General features: G+C 35.3%; 2 protein-coding genes across 4 annotated transcripts in view; one reads left to right on the forward strand and one right to left on the reverse strand.

The window, feature by feature from the left end:
- Positions 1-782: 782 nt before the first annotated feature.
- LOC128703194 (acylphosphatase-2) lies at positions 783-14,623 on the reverse strand. Of its 2 annotated transcripts, none has more exons than XM_053797775.2 (4): positions 14,488-14,623; positions 12,528-12,544; positions 9,894-10,003; positions 783-5,746 (listed from the first exon to the last, which is right to left on the reverse strand). In XM_053797775.2, the coding sequence occupies exons 1-4, from the start codon at positions 14,540-14,542 to the stop codon at positions 5,632-5,634; spliced, it is 297 nt and encodes a 98-aa protein (XP_053653750.1). In that variant the 5' UTR covers positions 14,543-14,623; the 3' UTR covers positions 783-5,631. The 2 variants fall into 2 exon arrangements, with proteins under 2 accessions (XP_053653750.1, XP_053653752.1); XM_053797777.2 differs by lacking the exon at positions 9,894-10,003 and adding an exon at positions 7,715-7,824 and having other exon boundaries at positions 14,488-14,590.
- Positions 14,624-17,844: 3,221 nt separating this feature from the next.
- Positions 17,845-18,814, forward strand: part of LOC128703193 (proteasome activator complex subunit 4-like) — a 73,498-nt gene continuing 72,528 nt past the window's right edge. For both annotated transcript variants that reach the window (XM_070103419.1, XM_070103418.1), the window contains exon 1: positions 17,845-18,181. In XM_070103419.1, the coding sequence (XP_069959520.1) occupies positions 17,988-18,181 (194 nt within the window). In that variant the 5' untranslated portion in view covers positions 17,845-17,987. The remainder of the gene's footprint in view (positions 18,182-18,814) is intronic.

Raw genomic sequence — 18,814 nt, forward strand, 5'->3', positions numbered from 1 at the left:
CACAACAAATTACTTTCTATCAAACCACATTTGGGGTTATGGCCATCTTTTCTTTTTCATCCATTGGATGTTGGAAACTACATTCACATAGTAACGAGTTGGACACACACACATACCTCAGGTAGGAACGGCAAGCACCTTGCGGTGACAACTGCCAAGCCAAGTTATTGTTTCACCAAATCTTGATAGAATGTCCTATCAGAGTGAATGCACATTTCACTTGACACACTGGGTTTAGTGCTTAGTTTTGATTGTAATAAATAACTCTTGCTGAACCTCTCTGAAAATTCCACCTTCACTATAGATGGACTTTTTAAGAGAAGCTTGACATGTTACATCATCATTGCTTATTATTATAATTAAAGAAAGCACTAAACCACATCACCATACATGTTAATTTTGCACCCTGTACTACTACTACTACTAACTCCTTCCTTGTATCAAACTTTGTCAGGCTTTATGACCTTTGCTGGTTTATCACTGCCTCTCACTTATAAATGTAATCTGGGGGTTGTGTCTGATTCTCTACCATTTCATAAGAAAAAATATTTTTTTTAAATTTTGCGACCCTAAGAGCAGGTATCACAACCCTTTAAGGGTTAAAAGGAGAATATGCAGCGATAATATTAAGTAGCAATTCTGCTACTGTACTTTGCCAAAGCACATTAGCAAGCATATAAATAAGCAAAGGTATTTAAAAGGAGAAACTTGTTTTTTCTTTTGGGCCACCCCGCCTCAGTGGGATACGGCTGGTACGTTGAAAGAAAGAAATGAAAAAGTAGTTGAACATAGTTTTATTTCCATCCAATACAATAAAAGTATTTAAATGTTAAAAATTACAAGGATTTTGACATAATTTAATGTCCAAGCACAAAATATCACAGATGGGATTAAACCTTCAATGGTAACTGAAGACACTAAGTTTTTTCCACAGGTACTTTTTCCATAACTTGAGCAATCACAGCACTGTATGTCAAAATAAATCACAATAGTCGAGGTAGCACACAAAATACATGTGGGTTAACATTAATATTGCTTACAAAACAACTAAATAAAAATATCTCGCGTACTTAATATCGTTAACAGAATGACAAAAATACGGTGCTGTTAGTATTTATTAAAGCTAATTCCCTGCAACTAAAATAACATTTATTTGAATATAGTTCAGTACAGATTTTTTAACTTTTTGGCATAATAGTAGCCAGATTTGAGTATACCACAGTACCATAATTATAAACAAAAACTTGCCAAACCTGTGTGGGGTAATATAGCGCCATGTTATATCGCAGTAATACTGCATGCTCATGATACATTATTGATTGTATTGGGTACTGTACTATAGTTGACAAAATAATACACAATTATTAGATGTTCCTACTACAGTATGAAGAAATAAAGAGTAAAATGTTACATTCACATATAGTATGGTTTAACAGGAACAAAAATTTACTCTTAATAAATTAATGAGGTCATAAACAAAACGGTACTGCATTATACAAGTATACCTTTTCAAACCACAAACTAATATCGTTTATTTTAATTTTCTAGAGAAACTATACACGGGTAGGGCTAAAAATATAATTAAGCCATGATGTTTACAGTATACCCTATCTAGTGGTCAAACCTTAAAAGGAATGTCATTGAAAAGCTCTAACTAATGTTTATACAGGAATCACCATTGAAAAATAAATGCCTAATATATTACGTGAAAGGTTAATTCTTAACTATCTGTTGGAAAAACATCAAGCAAGTTACAAAAGAAAATTACAAATTAAAATCCCACCCTTATGGGTTTAACAGTTCTCAACATAACATTCAAACAAAATTCCAATTAAAGAAATCACATACCCACTCTGAACCACAGTTATCTCCACTGAGACAGATACTGCTGTAGTTCCCTAGAATTTAATTCTTACCCTTCCTGCTGCCTAAAATGATGGTAAAGTAAATGTCACAGAACCATGGATTAGCTGAGCTAACTGATGAGATTATTTCATTCAAAATCAATGGGAAATTTTATTAAAAACACAAAGTGTAAAATACTGTATTAAGCATATATCCAAAGAGTATATACTGGTATGATAAAGTACCGGTACTTGTTTGTCTCTGCAGTTAATCTGAAGAAGTGACACACAATATATAGTAAAATCCTTGATCTGATATGTTGAATATTTTAACTTACAAATATCACTTGGCAATATTGCACTCTTATTTTGAGATTACTAGGCTGGATGACTATCATATTTACATAAATGAAAGAAAATGGTAAACATATAGCTGGTTTTTACATAGAATTTTTTTTTTGACTTCCTAGTTTTAAGTTTTTCAAACTTCAAGAAAATACTTTACTGACATCCAGACCCTATATAAGGAGTGGTGTAAATTAATTTGTTTCCTCATTTGAGTTACTACACACTGTGATCTAAGATTAGCTTCACACTTATCTACGCATCTTAGACGTCAAATAATACATGTGCGTAGCTAAAACTAACAATTTATTAACAACAGAGATTAAACATTATCTTATACAGGAAGTTTCAACAAGAACTTTGAAAGAAAAGTCAAGATCTTTGCTAAACTGTTAACATTATGTTTCCAAATAATACACTAGGAAGATACTGACACAATGAAGTCAAGAAGACGAACAGTTTCCACTTGTCAATTCACATTTTAGAAACTTTTGGGACACTGACATAAATAAAACATGAAACAGTCTTAAAAAATCTGGAGAAATGGTAAAAAAAAAAAAAAAACTATAATGCAATATGGAAATACAATAACTCATATTTGAAACTAATACAGCAAAAGGAATCAAAATGCAAACTCAAAGAAGTCTTTTTTTTTTTTTTTTTTTTTGCCAACAAAGCTTGTACTGATGACTTCTGTTCTCTTAGTGGATTTTAATAACAAATATGCTGGTAGTTTGCTGAAAGCCACCATGATGCTGGTTATTCAAATTTGTAAAGAAATCTAGTTACCTGCTTTCATATATAGGAAGTTGTAACATTTAAATTTTTTTCATATTTAGAGATAAATGAATAACAAATGAGATGTATGGTTAGATTTTGCTTCAAATTCTAAGCTTGCTTCTGTTGTATCCACCAATATAACCATATGCTTGGAGCATAAACAAAAAAAAAAAAATGTTTTCTCTATTAGGTACAGTTGGATACAAGATGCAAAATTTGGAGTGAATGGTAGAATAATAGATACACATTATATCACTGATATCCACCTTAGATTCAAATTTTAACAATTTACTAGAAAAATTAGATCCAATGAATCCAAAAGATAGTAAGCATTAATTAAGGTGTTGTGAAAGTACAAGCATTCTAGCACTGGTGGAAAATACACTATTCATGTATCGGATTGGTCAATGTGTTCCCAATTAATATTAATCTGCAGGCAAATTGTTCTGCTAGTCCTTCTAAACCCAGTGACATCTGTATGTACTTCTAAACCCAGTGATATTTACATATACTTCTAAACCCAGTGATATCTGTATATACTTCTAAACCATGATATATGTATATACTTCTAAACCCAGTGATATCTGTATATACCTCTAAACCCAGAGATATCTGTATATACTTCTAAACCCAGTGACATCTGTATATACATCTAAACCCAGTGATATCTGTATATACTTCTAAACCCAGTGATATCTGTATATACTTCTAAACCCAGTGATATCTGTATATACTTCTAAACCCAGGGACATCTGTATATACTTCTAAACCCAGTGATATCTGTATATACTTCTAAATAAAGTGACATCTGTATATACTTCTAATCCCAGGGACATCTGTATATACTTCTAAACCCAGGGACATCTGTATATACTTCTAAACCCAGTGATATCTGTATATACTTCTAAATAAAGTGACATCTGTATATACTTCTAATCCCAGGGACATCTGTATATACTTCTAAACCCAGGGACATCTGTATATACTTCTAAATAAAGTGACATCTGTATATACTTCTAAACCCAGGGACATCTGTATATACTTCTAAACCCAGTGATATCTGTATATACTTCTAAATAAAGTGACATCTGTATATACTTCTAATCCCAGGGACATCTGTATATACTTCTAAACCCAGGGACATCTGTATATACTTCTAAACCCAGGGACATCTGTATATACTTCTAAATAAAGTGACATCTGTATATACTTCTAAACCCAGTGATATCTGTATATACCTGATATTCAGAGGACAGAAATTAAATAAACAAGTTATGAACAGAAACGTGTAAATTTCAATAGACTGGGGTGAATATCTTACATTAGTGAAAAATGATTACAGTATAAACCAAAGCTTCACCAACTTATTTAACCATAACATGAATTGAACAATTTCTTTGATTGGAATACCTGAAGACAGCTTAAATAATTCAGCATTTGCATTTCTGATAACATGGTTGTCTATAGGGAAATGGAGTTTGTATACAGAACTGTAAGAAACAAGAAACAAAACATGATTACTAAATGTGGGATTACCAACCATATTAAGCTTTTCAGACAGCTACCACTATTCTTATTTTCATTGAGTGTAAATACAATTTCCAAACTATGATTGGGAAAGCTATTCTACATATTAAATTAGTGTTCCAGTATATGGCTTGTAAGCACATTATAACATATTTCTTCATGACTATACAGTACAACAACATAGTATTATTAATGTATGTCAAAATACAATTTTAGCCCCAAAAAAGTAATTAGATTTACTCTATATAAATTTCTTCCAGTATTATCCATAGGTTTGTATATCTTACATCCATTGGTGCATCCTAAAAGCTTCAACTCAAATCACATACACTGTGATTTGTTTATGACAAAATTAACATGTTTTGCAAAAAATTTAATGTCAAAACACTATTTCTGGATGGTGTTTTGATATATAATTTATGTAACATATTTTGCAGTGAACAAGATGCTCTGGTGTCAAGGACACCCCCCCCCCCCAATTCTGATTGGCTAAATAAAAAAAAATGATACATTTTCGACTCATTTTGGGAAATACAGCATCTTCGACACCATAAAATACGGTATATATCAAATAAATATGTAATCATGATACACAATAATGCTTGTCAAGTACATCATTCAAAAACCAAGATTTAGTTAACCCTGTGGAGTATATTTTTGGTCATAAATCCACCTCAGCTACAAGCCAACTGGTACACTTTAAGTCCAAGAAGTTAGCTGAGTTAGCATTTTGGGAGATTCTTGGAAAGCTATCAGCATTGAAATCCATTAACATTTTAAATGAATGTCAAATTCTAATGCAGTTCAGTATAATTTTCATAAGTCTCAACCATAAGTTATGGGTACAGTATAACTCAGGGCACATTTATGATACAGTAGTAAAAAAAAAAAAGACTGACTTACAACTGATATACTGTACCATAGTTTTTGTGAAAATATATTACACTAATTTCATAATATTTTTCCATTCATGTAAGGACATTCTACAAAGAGTATATGAAACCTAAAGTTGCACATTCTGAGATGCTCTCTATGGGTTCATAGTACTGTAAAACAATGAAATATCAGTTGTTTTTGTAATTCCTCTCATATTACAGAATGCAATCCAGTTTTCAGTGTCAAATGCCATTGTAGTCTAGTGTTTGATAGAGAAGTTCTTGAAGGTATAATCTTGAATTTCCCTTTCATTCTTGAATTCCACCTTATCAATTCGAGAGCTTGGGCTTCCAGTTTTCTTGAGCCAATCTTTCCTGTATGTATAATGTGTGATTAACAGACTAAACTATTGCAGAATTATGAATCTAACATTATGCATGTAAATTTTTATCAAAATTTCTTCAAATAATTTTGGCACAATATAAGTACTGAAGCAATTTTTAAATTTTATAGGCTGCCTGCATTGTTAGTTATCTACATGTACTTGTATACAAAAATTTCCTTCTTATAAGTGTGTATGGCCTAAATGCATCATTACTCATGATATAATACAGATAAAGTATAAGTGAACATATTCTTACAAGCTCTTAACTGGGGATACAGGAACAAGTAGGGCATGTTATATGGCAGGTAATGACAAAGTATGGTGGAAGACACTGTGTGCAGAAGAAACCTCTTATTATACAAAAATTTTTGCCTATATAGTGGGTTTTCTCAATTTATACAAGGAGAGGTGAGGTCTGGTGTCATTTGGGCAGTGATCCAGGTGGAAGTCTGCATCACCTGTAGGATGCATTGTGTCTAGAGTTACCTGTTGGGTTTTCCCCCACAAAATGAGTTTAGCCATTAATTTTGAAATGCTAAATGTCCCTCGACTCTTCCAGAGTAATGGAGGTCTATATTACTGATTAAAAAATGTCTTCTGGTCTTTTGGATTTCCTTATGATGAGTTCTGCACACGTCCAGTCCATGAGGTGTAAATGTTTGTCCTTATGTATAGTACAGTCATTGTTCTGATTGTGTTTTACATGCATATTAATGTTCAAGGATTCTGATGTATAGGTTACGTATTTTACCAATGTAGAATCTGATACACCTTCTGCACGAGCTACTGTAAATGCTTATTCCTGTGTTGTATTGGAAGTTGGCATTTGGTTTGGCCAGTTCACATATGATTTTAGATGTTACAACTGCCACATTGGCAATGCTTTGTTTCAGATCCCAGGTTATAATGTTGAATGTACTACCTGTAAGTATGATGATGTGTTGGCTGTTGTCAGTGTTCTCCCTAGGATTGCCAAGTATCTGCTGAGCTTTAAAAATGTTACCCATCCCTAGCCCCCACACCTCGCTTACCTGACCTCACCATGTCCCTTTCCCATGACTTCACCTTTGACCTATCCTGTGACCTTTCTTAAGTAAGTACTCTCATTTGTCTTATAAGGTGGAGTTTCTGTGCATTTCCTGTACACAGTACTTAATACAGTTCAGCCCTGCATGAAACATTGTAGCAGCAAAAATGTTTTCCTCCAATATACGTAGTGTCTTGTCATCTGTACACAATGGCCTGTCATTGTACTCCCTGCATGACTTGATAAAGCCCAATCTGTGGGCATAACATTGTTTATCATAAGAGTTTCCTCTGCATCAAATGTATTTTTACTAATAAGGGGGCATGGAAGAAAATTTCACACCCAAATAAGCCACTGCAATATTAGGAAGCATTTCTTTAATGTATGAATGGTTGTAAATAGAATGTGCTAAGCAATGTCACAGTGGAAGCAAACTCCATATAGAGGTTAAAAAAATGAATATGACAAGGCTCAATCATGCCAGTCAGTTGAAAGTTATACAGCAGGACCAACAGCTGGAGCTCACCTACCTGCAAACTTTAAGACATGATTACAATCTCTTTCAGAAGCACATATTGGGTATTCATTGTACAATATTGTACAACAAAATCTTCTAAAATAAGCTTCACTGCCAAAGGTGTTAAAAAAAGATTCATCATATTACAGCATTTGCTCTACTGTATTTACATGCAATATTGTTTACTCTCTAAATTAATTATAGATTAGATTCAATAAAAAAAAAACACTATTTCCTTAATCAAAAATAAAGAAATTAATGAAAATGCTACAATAACCATCCAAAATGATGAAAAAGCACCACAGAGCACACAGGCAATTGTTTACACTCAAACATGCTTAAATTAATTCTGATAATTGAGGACAGGAAAGCAATTCTCTCTCTGGTTGAACATGCGCAACATCAAAACGTACATTAGCTTGACCATCTCTCGAGGTCCTTCCAACTGCCCTTTCACAGTACGATGGTATGTATTCATGCACCAGCCATGCACACCTAACCTGATCGCCTGGTCTTGAGTGTACTGTTGGGCCAAACAAATCAAACATTTATCCTGTAAACTTTCATTTTGTTCTTATGGAATGAGGTAGAAGCTTTTCTTTTTTAAATAACTAGATAAAGAGTCATGAACACTGATCAGTGAGTAGTGAGAAACCCCTTGGACTGAAAAATGAAGCACAGGTAAAAGATCTGTATATTTCAGCCTCAGAGACCCTCTTCAACACTCTTTCTTTGGAAAGCAATCTGAAGTTTCTTGAGGCATGACATGTTACCAGGATACATACACACTACAGAAAACATCACAATCCAATCATGTACACTGCATTGGATGATAATCTAAAAAATGAACTAGAAAGAGAAGAGAATAAATTCTATTATATATACTGTATACTGTAATCGCCATGCTGAAAATAAAGTCTTCGGATAGTATATAACCATATGCTGAAACGGAGGTAAATAAAATATATACTGTATTTTACTAAATATAATTAAAACAAAAAATAGCAGACTGTATACACTACTCACAGCAGCTTATATATTCTACTCATCAAATATACTGCAACAACCTACAGTCAAGCACCATTAGTCTGGCTCCAAAGGGAAACAAGGTCATCCCACCTAAATTCAAATCTGAACTACCAAAAATATCTATAGAATCCATGAGAATGTGTGAAAAAAATTAAAAGGCAAAACATTAAAAATCAAATAAAATATGATACTTGCCAATACCTGTAATCATTATCCTCTATCCAAGTGTATATACACACAGAAATATATACAAAACTTAATTTATGAGTGCTCAGTTAAACATGATACAAATGAAAATTCATATGCAGTTTGCAAAAGCAAGGTGAAGTCCTCTACCATGAACAGGGTTTGGAAGCCCCTGTGGACTTTGACATACAGAATACTCCATGAGCTATCCAGGAAGACACATCAATATATTAAGCCGAACACCAATGTAAAATACAATTACAAAACCCACATGTTTGAGAGATCATATGTAAACAAACTACGTCAGTTTATACAGGAGGGTAAGGGACAGCACATTAATGGGGGGGGGGGGGGTTCTATCTGAGAGTTAGCAACTGTAAAGAAAACTAAAGCTGCAGATACCTTCTCCCATCACCCACTTGCAACATAAGCTTACAGAGTCTTGGCTACTATCAGGCAGCAGGAAGGGACCAATGAGGGGATCAATCAACTAATTATAGCTGGAGCATCAGTGGCCTTCCAGATTAAAACAAAATATTAAAACAATGGATGAGCACTTAATTGAAACTCAGAGCAGCTACATTTAGTGAGTAAAGAATAATGGTGCTTGACTGATAAGCAATCTAAAGAGAAAATAAAAAAAAAGTTTAAAATATCAGGTGTTTGTATCATTTCATATACATTGTAAATGATGTGACAAAAAAAAAAAAAAAAAAAAAAAAAAAAAAAAAAAAAAAAAAAAAACTTTGAGCACAGCCCAGTTACAGCAGAATAATAAATGTCAATCTATCTTTAACAAAATGTAGAAAAGCTGGCCACTAAAGTACTCTACAGTACATAATTACATATTAATGCCAGTTTACTGACAATTCTCGCTGGAGACATGCATATACAGCACGTATACAAAGGTGAAAAATTAAAAATTTTCATTATATTCAAAGGAATTCTTAAATATGTACCTCAATGCATAGTCAGGTAAAAACATGCACTGTTAACCTGAGATACACATTCAATGATAATTCAGAACTGTTGATAATTATAAGTGAAACCTCGATTTAACAGACTAATGGGGAGGACAGGGTGCCTGTTAATACCAAATGCCAACTAAATCCAAATGACAAGACTGTTTTCTCCATGGCCATAACAATAATAGATGATTCTGGATTTAATGAACTTTGTCCACTGTTTCCAGTTGCTGCCCAGCCACAGGTTTTGTCTGTGACATCTGAAATCTGCTAAATCGGGGTGTTAAATCGAGGTTTTTACAAATTAATTTATCCACCGACAAAATAACAGCATTTAAGGAAAAAACAAAAGTCTAGGTTTGACTTCAATACTAAATGTACACTGTCACTTATAGATCAAAAGTATTCCTACATGATGGAAACCATGTCACTCTGCCCCTCCATCTGGCCGACGACAGTCCCTCGATCTGTGTTCATGCACCATCCTCGTAAATTCAGCTCTTTCGCCCTCTTCTGTGTGTACTTTTATAAAAAAAAAGGAAAGTTAAATTGGTTATTTACATAGATATTAAAACTACTTTAGTGCAACATTTTAAGCAAGCATCAAAATATATATGTGATCTATTCAAGGTAACTAAATTGTATACAGTACAGGAAGTCCTCAACTCACAAGCAAGTTGCATTCTTGGGTTGTTGACTAACTTTTAGTTATTATTATTATTATGGTTATAATCAAGGATTATAATCAGCACCTGGGGGGGAGGATGTGGAAGGTATTCAGGTTTAATTACCTGGAGAGAGTTCCGGGGGTCAACGCCCCCGCGGCCCGGTCTGTGACCAGGCCTCCTGGTGGATCAGAGCCTGATCAACCAGGCTGTTGCTGCTGGCTGCACGCAAACCAACGTACGAGCCACAGCCCGGCTGATCAGGAACTGACTTTAGGTGCTTGTCCAGTGCCAGCTTGAAGACTGCCAGGGGTCTGTTGGTAATCCCCCTTATGTGTGCTGGGAGGCAGTTGAACAGTCTCGGGCCCCTGACACTTATTGTATGGTCTCTTAAAGTGCTAGTGACACCCCTGCTTTTCATTGGGGGGAAAAGCAGGGGTGTCACTAGCACGTTAAGAGACCATACAATAAGTGTCAGGGGCCCGAGACTGTTCAACTGCCTCCCAGCACACATAAGGGGGATTACCAACAGACCCCTGGCAGTCTTCAAGCTGGCACTGGACAAGCACCTAAAGTCAGTTCCTGATCAGCCGGGCTGTGGCTCGTACTGGAACTGGAGAATAGATCCAATTCCCTAGATCAAGAGCCCCTCACCAGCATCAAGGAACCTTCCTTGAGGGGCTAACTTTTAGTGGTTCCTAAGTGATCATTTTTAAGTATGGATGCAACTTGGGTCATTTGAAGTTGGAGACTTCTTGTACATATGTAAATTTTCAACAGTTCTTTAATTTTCTTTCTTTTTTGGGTCACCCTGCCTCGGTGGGAGATGGCCGACTTGTTGAAAAAAAAAAAAAAAATTTAATTTGGACTTTTTGTCAAAACAAATTATTAATTTTATGTAAAATGTTTATCCAATAATATCACTTACCATAGTTAATTCTAAAGAGACCTTGTAAAACTACTATATGCAATACCATCTAACAATACAGTATTCTTACATTAAAATAATTTATCAAGCAAATGAAATCTCATTTGAAAGGTGAAGATAAATAAAGACAAGCCGAACATAAGATCATCAATTGCTCTGCATAATTGTGTCAAGACAACATCAATTTAGTGTGAAGATAAAGGACTCAAATTTGCAGTCAATGCTCTTTACATATGAATGACAAAAGAACAATACTATAAAAAATATAAAAGAGGATTTAGGTGTAGAAATGAAGCATTGAGTTGCACTTTGCACCAAGGACTTTCTCACTCACAGAGGATAAGTTAAAATCTTATTTTCACTCTGGTATTCTGCTCTATTCAGAAAACTAAAAATAATAAAAGAGGGCCTGGGAGTTGCTGTATAACCAAAAGAATGTTTACCCTCTGACTGACCCTTGCTCCAAAAACTCTGATCAGCTAGAGATTAGGTCACTTGTGTTCACTTTTGGACATTTATTAATGGAAGTGCTCCAAAAACTCTGATCAGCTAGAGATTAGGTCACTTGTGTTCACTTTTGGACATTTATTAATGGAAATGCTCCAAAAATTCTGATCAGCTAGAGATTAGGTCACTTGTGTTCACATTTGGACATTTATTAATGGAAATACTCCAAAAACTCTGATCAGCGAGAGATTAGGTCACTTGTGTTCACTTTTGGACATTTATTAATGGAAATGTTTAACCACAAGTGGCTTCATCAGTTCTAATACACTATGCACTACAAAACAACCTCCTTTATCTTACTCTATATTAACTCCCACTGTCCAGACCCCCTAAATTAATACTGCTCTCAGTGTCCACTTTAAAAAAAAATTCTTCTGAAATGGCAGAGAATCTTTTTCTGAAGGTAATGACATGAAAATTATAAAATTTGTTGGAAAATTTATGAAATAATACAAGCACAAAGTTGGTCTGGGCACAATTTACATATTGGCAATTCTGCCTACTTTGAATCCTATTTTATGTCAATTACATTGCTCCTTTCGACCTATATCTTAGCTATTTCACTTGTATGCCTTCCATTCTATCGATTGAGCACAAGAAACCATCCTTTATACTATTACAGCTACTCCATAAAATGCACATAAGTTGGTAATTTGGCTAATTTTACATAAAATTAAAAATATATAAATTTAAAAATTGAGTCAAAATAACCAATGTAGACATTCCTGGCACTAGAACAACATTTCCTCTTCATTAATCATGTTCCCAGGCCTCTCCTTTATTACACTTGCCTTTCAAACTGAATTCATATAGTAATTTGTAAATGTCAATATTCTATATAGTGAATGTTCAAATCAGATACAGTATACATAATGCCACTCCAGGTGTTACTCATGCACACATGTTTACAGTATTACTAATGATATTTGAAAATACAGAGTCTCACCTTCCGAAAGAAGACACCTGAAATGGACAAAAATACAGATTAATAAATTTTTGTCATTACAAACTTTGACACAGCTATGTACAGTACAGTATTACATATTCTATGTGTATTCTACTATTATTTTTGCCTTTCTATTTTTCTTAAGCTTTGTTCCCACTACCTCCTAGCCCCAGGAACTTTTCCAGTCCTGCTGTAAGTCATATTATGCATAATGCTCTGGCAAGTTAGTGGCTTTCTTTGTACTTAACAACATTTTATAAAATGTAGATCACATATTGTAACCTTTATGAAGAAACAAAAATTTGTATTTATAATTCCAGTCTTGCATGAAATGCATTGCACATGTATACTATTATTATTATAATCAAAAAGAAGCGCTAAGCCACAAGAGCACATGTATACTAGTGGCTTACATTTTATTAAGTGTAAACTACATTATCTGTGTACTGCATAAAATAAATAAAAAATAAATTCTAATTTGAATTAGTGTTGATTAAATGGTATCCTCACAATGGAAATAAATAACTTTTTTGGGTTATCCTAGGTAATTTATACATACGTTACTATGTACGATAATTATACTTATGTGTGCCTGTACCTAAATAAACTTAATACAAAAATCCCATAACATGGTATCATCCAAGAGTTGCAACACTGTAACCATTAACTACTAATTTGCCACATATATTGCCAACTGGAGGTCGTAACAGTCAAAAATTATTTTGGTAATGTTGCACAGCGAGAGGAATTTTTCGAATTGACGTAAGGACATTTGCAGATGGATGTTACTTGCAGGACTGGTTTTTCCCTGGGAGCATTATTATATTCATAGAAAACATTAGACCTGTAAGTCGTTCAGTGCTACACAGCAGAGATGAAAGAAATGATATGGGAGGGTAGAGGAAGTACTGAGGGAAGGAGATCAATATAAAAGATAGAGGCAGTCACAGCTGATGTAAGTTTATTCAGGTACAGGTACACATAAGTACAATTATCATAATTTACATGTGTGTAAATTATCTGGAATAACCCCAAAAAAATCAAAGTGACTTATTTGTATTGAGCTCCTTGTGGCCAATTAGTATTAGTCAAGAATTATTACTATTACAATCACTGAGGAACACTAAACCCACAGGGGCCATACAGTGCCTCAGGGAATGGAAAACATTCAGGCTTGATTCAAGGAATTGGAGCTTCAGTCCAATTCCTTAGATCAAGAGCCCCTCACCAACATCAAGGAACCTTCTTTGAAGGGATTAGTTAAGAAATTATAGAAGACATTTAACACAGGGTACTGACAGAATGAGAAATAAGTTCTAACCCAACATGTCAAATTATTTTTATGTCCATTCTTTGAAATACCTTTTTAGGATACTTCAACTTCTAAAAATTCAGGTTATCAAGTAAGTTTATACAGGTACAGTTACACAAGTACAATTATCATACCTAATATAACGTGTAAATTACCTAACCCAAAAAAAGGTCAAAGTGACTGATTTCCACTGGGATCAAATAATCAACAAAATATCCATATATTACCATTAACTAAGCATGGGATATTGTTCATAATAAAGCCTCAATGAAGATACTTTTATGTAATTACAATTTTTCTTAGTTCTTAATAAATACAATGTTTTTCTCGCTGAATAATTTTATTTATAAAGGGACCGCCTTGTCTTTTGAAAAAAAAAATAGTAATCATTATAATATGTAAATTTATTTAGGTACAGGTAAAGATAAGTGCAACTACCATACCTAGTAAAGTATGTGTAAATTACATACGATAATTTAAGATATCTTAATCTTAAAAAAAAAAAAAAGCGGGCAGACAAAGTGACATTCTACTGGGGTCTTGTAGCAAGCAGGAATCCAACATATGATAAATACCCTTATCTACTACTCTTAAAGGTTTCATACATAAGAATGACTATTCGCAGGAGTTGTGACTAAGCAACTTTACCCTGGACAAGGCCAAAGACTTCAAAGTCCACAGCGAGGAGTGTAGCGGCTGCCATGACTACTACATCAAGTCTCTTCTCTCACTACTTCCCTATCAGGCTGGTAACCTCATATAATTATCTGCTTATTTAAGCAGAACTGAGCGACTTGAAGCCTTAATCCCACATAATATATATATTTTACTAATTGACATAGGTCTTTTTGTAAGTTATTGTTTGAATACAATAAAGGTAATTTTATTAGTGAGTCTAGCCTGGTAAGGAACTAGTGGCGACAACATTGAACAGCTGGATGAGCTTCTGCGCTGCCAAGTTCTTCACGGTTTTGAAGTAAAACCGGTCAATGACTCGAAGAGAATGTCAAAAGTCAAGACAAAGACAAAGTCAATGATTTACTTCCGGTTAGCCGGACTTGAGTCCTGGAGGTGCAAAGTACAGTGTCTGCGTTCTGAAGGACGGGTGCAGATATGTTGCAGTTTTTGAAATGTAGTGTAGGTGCGCCTCTGGCAAGACAATGATGGAGTGAATAATGATTAAGTAAGTTTATTCAGGTATACACAAAAACAGTTACATAGAATTATCATACATAGCAGCATATGTGTAGAGAACCTGGGATAACCCAAAAAAGTCAGAGTGACTTATTTCCATTGGGGGTCCTTTTACCTTATTATTATAATATAAAAGTTATAATATTTTCTTATTATTCTATAATGAAGATAACATCTTATTATCATACTAAAAAGACTATCTACTACACGAGGGTCATTAAGACTATCTACAATACGAGGGTCATTACTAGGAATAAGGTAAAATTTACACTTATATTAGCTAAAAAATAGAAAATCATTCCCCTCCCTTTCTGTAGCTACCCCAATGGAAATAAGTCACTCTGTCTGACTTTTTTGGGTTATCCTAGGTTCTCTACACATATGCTGCTATGTATGATAATTCTATGTAACTGTATTGTGTATACCTGAATAAATTTACTTATTTACTTACTTACTTACTTTACTTATTCATCAGACACCTTTTGGCACTCTTCTTGAACTGGTTCATGCTATGACTGGTTTTGACATGTACATGAACCAGTTCAAGAAGAGTGCCAAAAGGTGTCTGATGAATGTAGCTACGGAAAGGGAGGGGAATGATTTTCTATTTTTTAGCTAACATAAGTGTAAATTTTACCTTATTCCTAGTAATGACCCTCGTATTGTAGATAGTCTTTTTAGTATGATAATAAGATGTTGTCTTCATTATAGAATAATAAGAAAATATTATAACATTTATATTATAATAATAAGGTAAAAGGACCCCAATGGAAATAAGTCACTCTGACTTTTTTGGGTTATCCCAGGTTCTCTACACATATGCTGCTATGTATGATAATTCTATGTAACTGTATTTGTGTATACCTGAATAAACTTACTTACTTACTTACTTAATCATTATTCACTCCATCATTCTCTTGCCAGAAGCGCACCTACACTACATGAAAGTGTTTCTTCTTTTTCGGGTTACTCTGCCTCGGTGGGACACCGCCGATGTGTTAATAAAAAAAATGATTAGTAAGTTTATATAGGTGCAGTTACACATAAGTATAATTATCATACTTAGTAACTAAGATTATTCAGGTATACACAAATACAGTTACATAGATTATCATGCATAGCAGTATATGTGTAGAGAACCTAGGACAGGGATTCTCGACTTTTCCTCCATCATTAACTCCCTCAGCTTGATGTATTTCTCCATTTACCCAATTACTCCGATATGGAAAACGTGAGGAAATTAAAACTATATCGGATTATGAAACAAATTCCAACCACACAATAGATAAAAAAAAACTAATGCAAAAGACCTGGGAGTGATCATGTCAGAGGATCTCACCTCCAAAGGACCATAACACTGTATCAATCGCATCTACTTGAAAAATGACAGGATGGATAATGAGAACCATAAAAACTAGGGATGCCAAGCCCATGATGACACTCTTCAGGTCACTTGCTCTATCTAGGCTGGAATGTTGCTGCACACTAACAGCACCTTTCAAGGAAGGTGAAATTGCTGACCTAGAAAATGTACAGAGAACCTTCACGGCGCGCATAACGGAGATAAAACACCTCAATTACTGGGAGCGCTTGAGGTTCCTAAACCTGTATTCCCTGGAACGCAGGAGGGAGATACATGATTATATACACCTGGAAAATCCTAGAGGAATTAGTACCAAACTTGCACACGAAAATCACTCCCTATGAAAGCAAAAGACTCGTCAGATGATGCAACATCCCCGCAATGAAAAGCGGGGGTGTCACTAGCACGATAAGACACAACACAATAAGTGTCAGGGGCCCGAGACTGTTCAACTGCCTCCCAGCTACATAAAGGGGATTACCAATAGACCCCTGGCTGTCTTCAAGAAAACACTGGACAGGCACCTAAAGTCAGTACCTGACCAGCCGGACTGTGGTTCGTATGTCGGGTTGCATGCGGCCAACAGCAACAGCCTGGTTGATCGGGCCTTGATCCACCATGAGGCCTGGTCACAGACTGGGCTGCTGGGGCATTGGCCCCCGAAACCCTCTCCAGGTATACTCCAGGTATTACTTCCATGCAAAAAATTTATCGCCATCATAAAGGGACAGAAAAACAAGGCCAGAAAAAACAAACCATACCATGGGTGGGATAGAACCCACGGTCAGTCATAAAACACCAGACCGACGCATTAACCACTGGCCACGGCCACGCTGGTGGGAGATTCGTCTGTAAAAATTTGCATTTGTGGTTACAGTGGTGGCTATGCTAACCTTCCTATGGTGTATAAATATACCTAGTTGGATGAACCTTATTGTAGCCAGCTGGCCCATTGGTAACGGGTCGGTCTGGAGTTTTATGACTCTGACTGTGAGTTGTCCCTGCCCGTGGTATGGCTTTTTGCAATTGTGTCATTACGATTTCGTGAGTCATGAAGACGGCTCTGAGGGGACTTGAGCTAGAGTTCCCCACGACCACGCTGGCGGGAGATTCGTCTGTAAAATCAAGCTTTTGTGGTGCCTATGCTAACCTTCCTATGGTGTATAAATATACCTAGTTGGATGGATCTTATTGTAGCCAGCTGGCCCAGTGGCTAACGCGTCGGTCTGGAGTTTTGACTCTCGGACCGCGAGTTCTATCCTACCCGTGGTATGGTTTCTAAATAAACTTAATAAGAGCTGGAAATAGGCGGAGCTGTAATAGGCCCTAATATCCCCAAAAACAAAAACAATAAACAGCTGAGCGTCGGAGACCTCGTCTAGGAGCCTCATAAACCCCTCGCTCATTGGCTCTTGTAGGCGACGTCAGCCAACCACATGTGGGTTCTCTGGTGACGTAAACAATATGGCAGCGATCATTGTAGGAACATCATCGTGATAGTTCTGCGTTCTAGTTAATTTGACTGCGACGCAAATGTTATTCTGGCGTCAGTGACACTAGTAGTAGTCCAGGAGCTTCATAGTCGGAGAGGATGGGAGAAGACGACCTTAATTTGGGCTTTAAGCCTCAAAAACAGGTTATTTACAACAAGCTCCTTCCATACAACGAACACATAGGCCAAGAAATACTCGAGCAGATATGTGATATTAAGGAAAATTTAGCTAAAGCTGTTATTCTTCGTGACGTTAGACCAGGATGCATTCACTGGGTGGCCAAGTTGTCCAGGTATGTGAATAATTTTGGAATAGGTTTTGGTGCCAGTTTTCGGAATGATGCAACAAACAGGCAATTGCACAGCTGTTTTGTCAATAATTACTATTTTTTTATTTATTTAGTTAAACTCTAGGGAAAAATATTTTGTCGTATATTGTTTAGTCATTATCACGGTAATGAATGATATTGTGTATATGGACTCAGTAAAACTTTTGATAGAGGTTTCAATAAGAAGATATTACAAAGACCCCAATGGAAATAATTCACTTTGTCTGACTTTTTGGGTTATCCTGGGTTTTCTATACATATGCTGCTATGTATGATGATCAGTGTAACTGTGTATACCTGAATAAACTTACTTAAGGACCCCATTGGAAGTAAGTCAGTTTGTCACATTTTTGGGTTGTCCTGGAGGGTAATCTGCACATATTCTGCTATGTATGATAATTTATATAACAAATTTATGTGTACCTGTACCTGAATAAACTTACACATCGAAGGTTACTGGGGAAAGTAGAAGCTCGCAGAGTAGGAGGTTTTTTTCCTGGATAGGGACATGGGTAGTAAGTTTATTTAGGTGCAGGTACACATAAATACAGTTTTTATCATGCATAGTAGCATATGTAAATTACATAGGATAACCCT

Source organism: Cherax quadricarinatus, chromosome 85, assembly GCF_038502225.1.
Source record: "Cherax quadricarinatus isolate ZL_2023a chromosome 85, ASM3850222v1, whole genome shotgun sequence".
Taxonomy (NCBI): domain Eukaryota; kingdom Metazoa; phylum Arthropoda; class Malacostraca; order Decapoda; family Parastacidae; genus Cherax; species Cherax quadricarinatus.

Bases quoted from the DNA above. Each gene is read 5' to 3' on its own strand.
- LOC128703194 (XM_053797775.2), bottom strand. From the start codon at position 14,542: ATGGCAGCCGCTACACTCCTCGCTGTGGACTTTGAAGTCTTTGGCCTT. The intron at 5,747-9,893 runs GTAGGAATACTT...TTATACATACAG, and splicing joins AGTGACATGGTTTCCATCAT to GAAAGATTGGCTCAAGAAAA.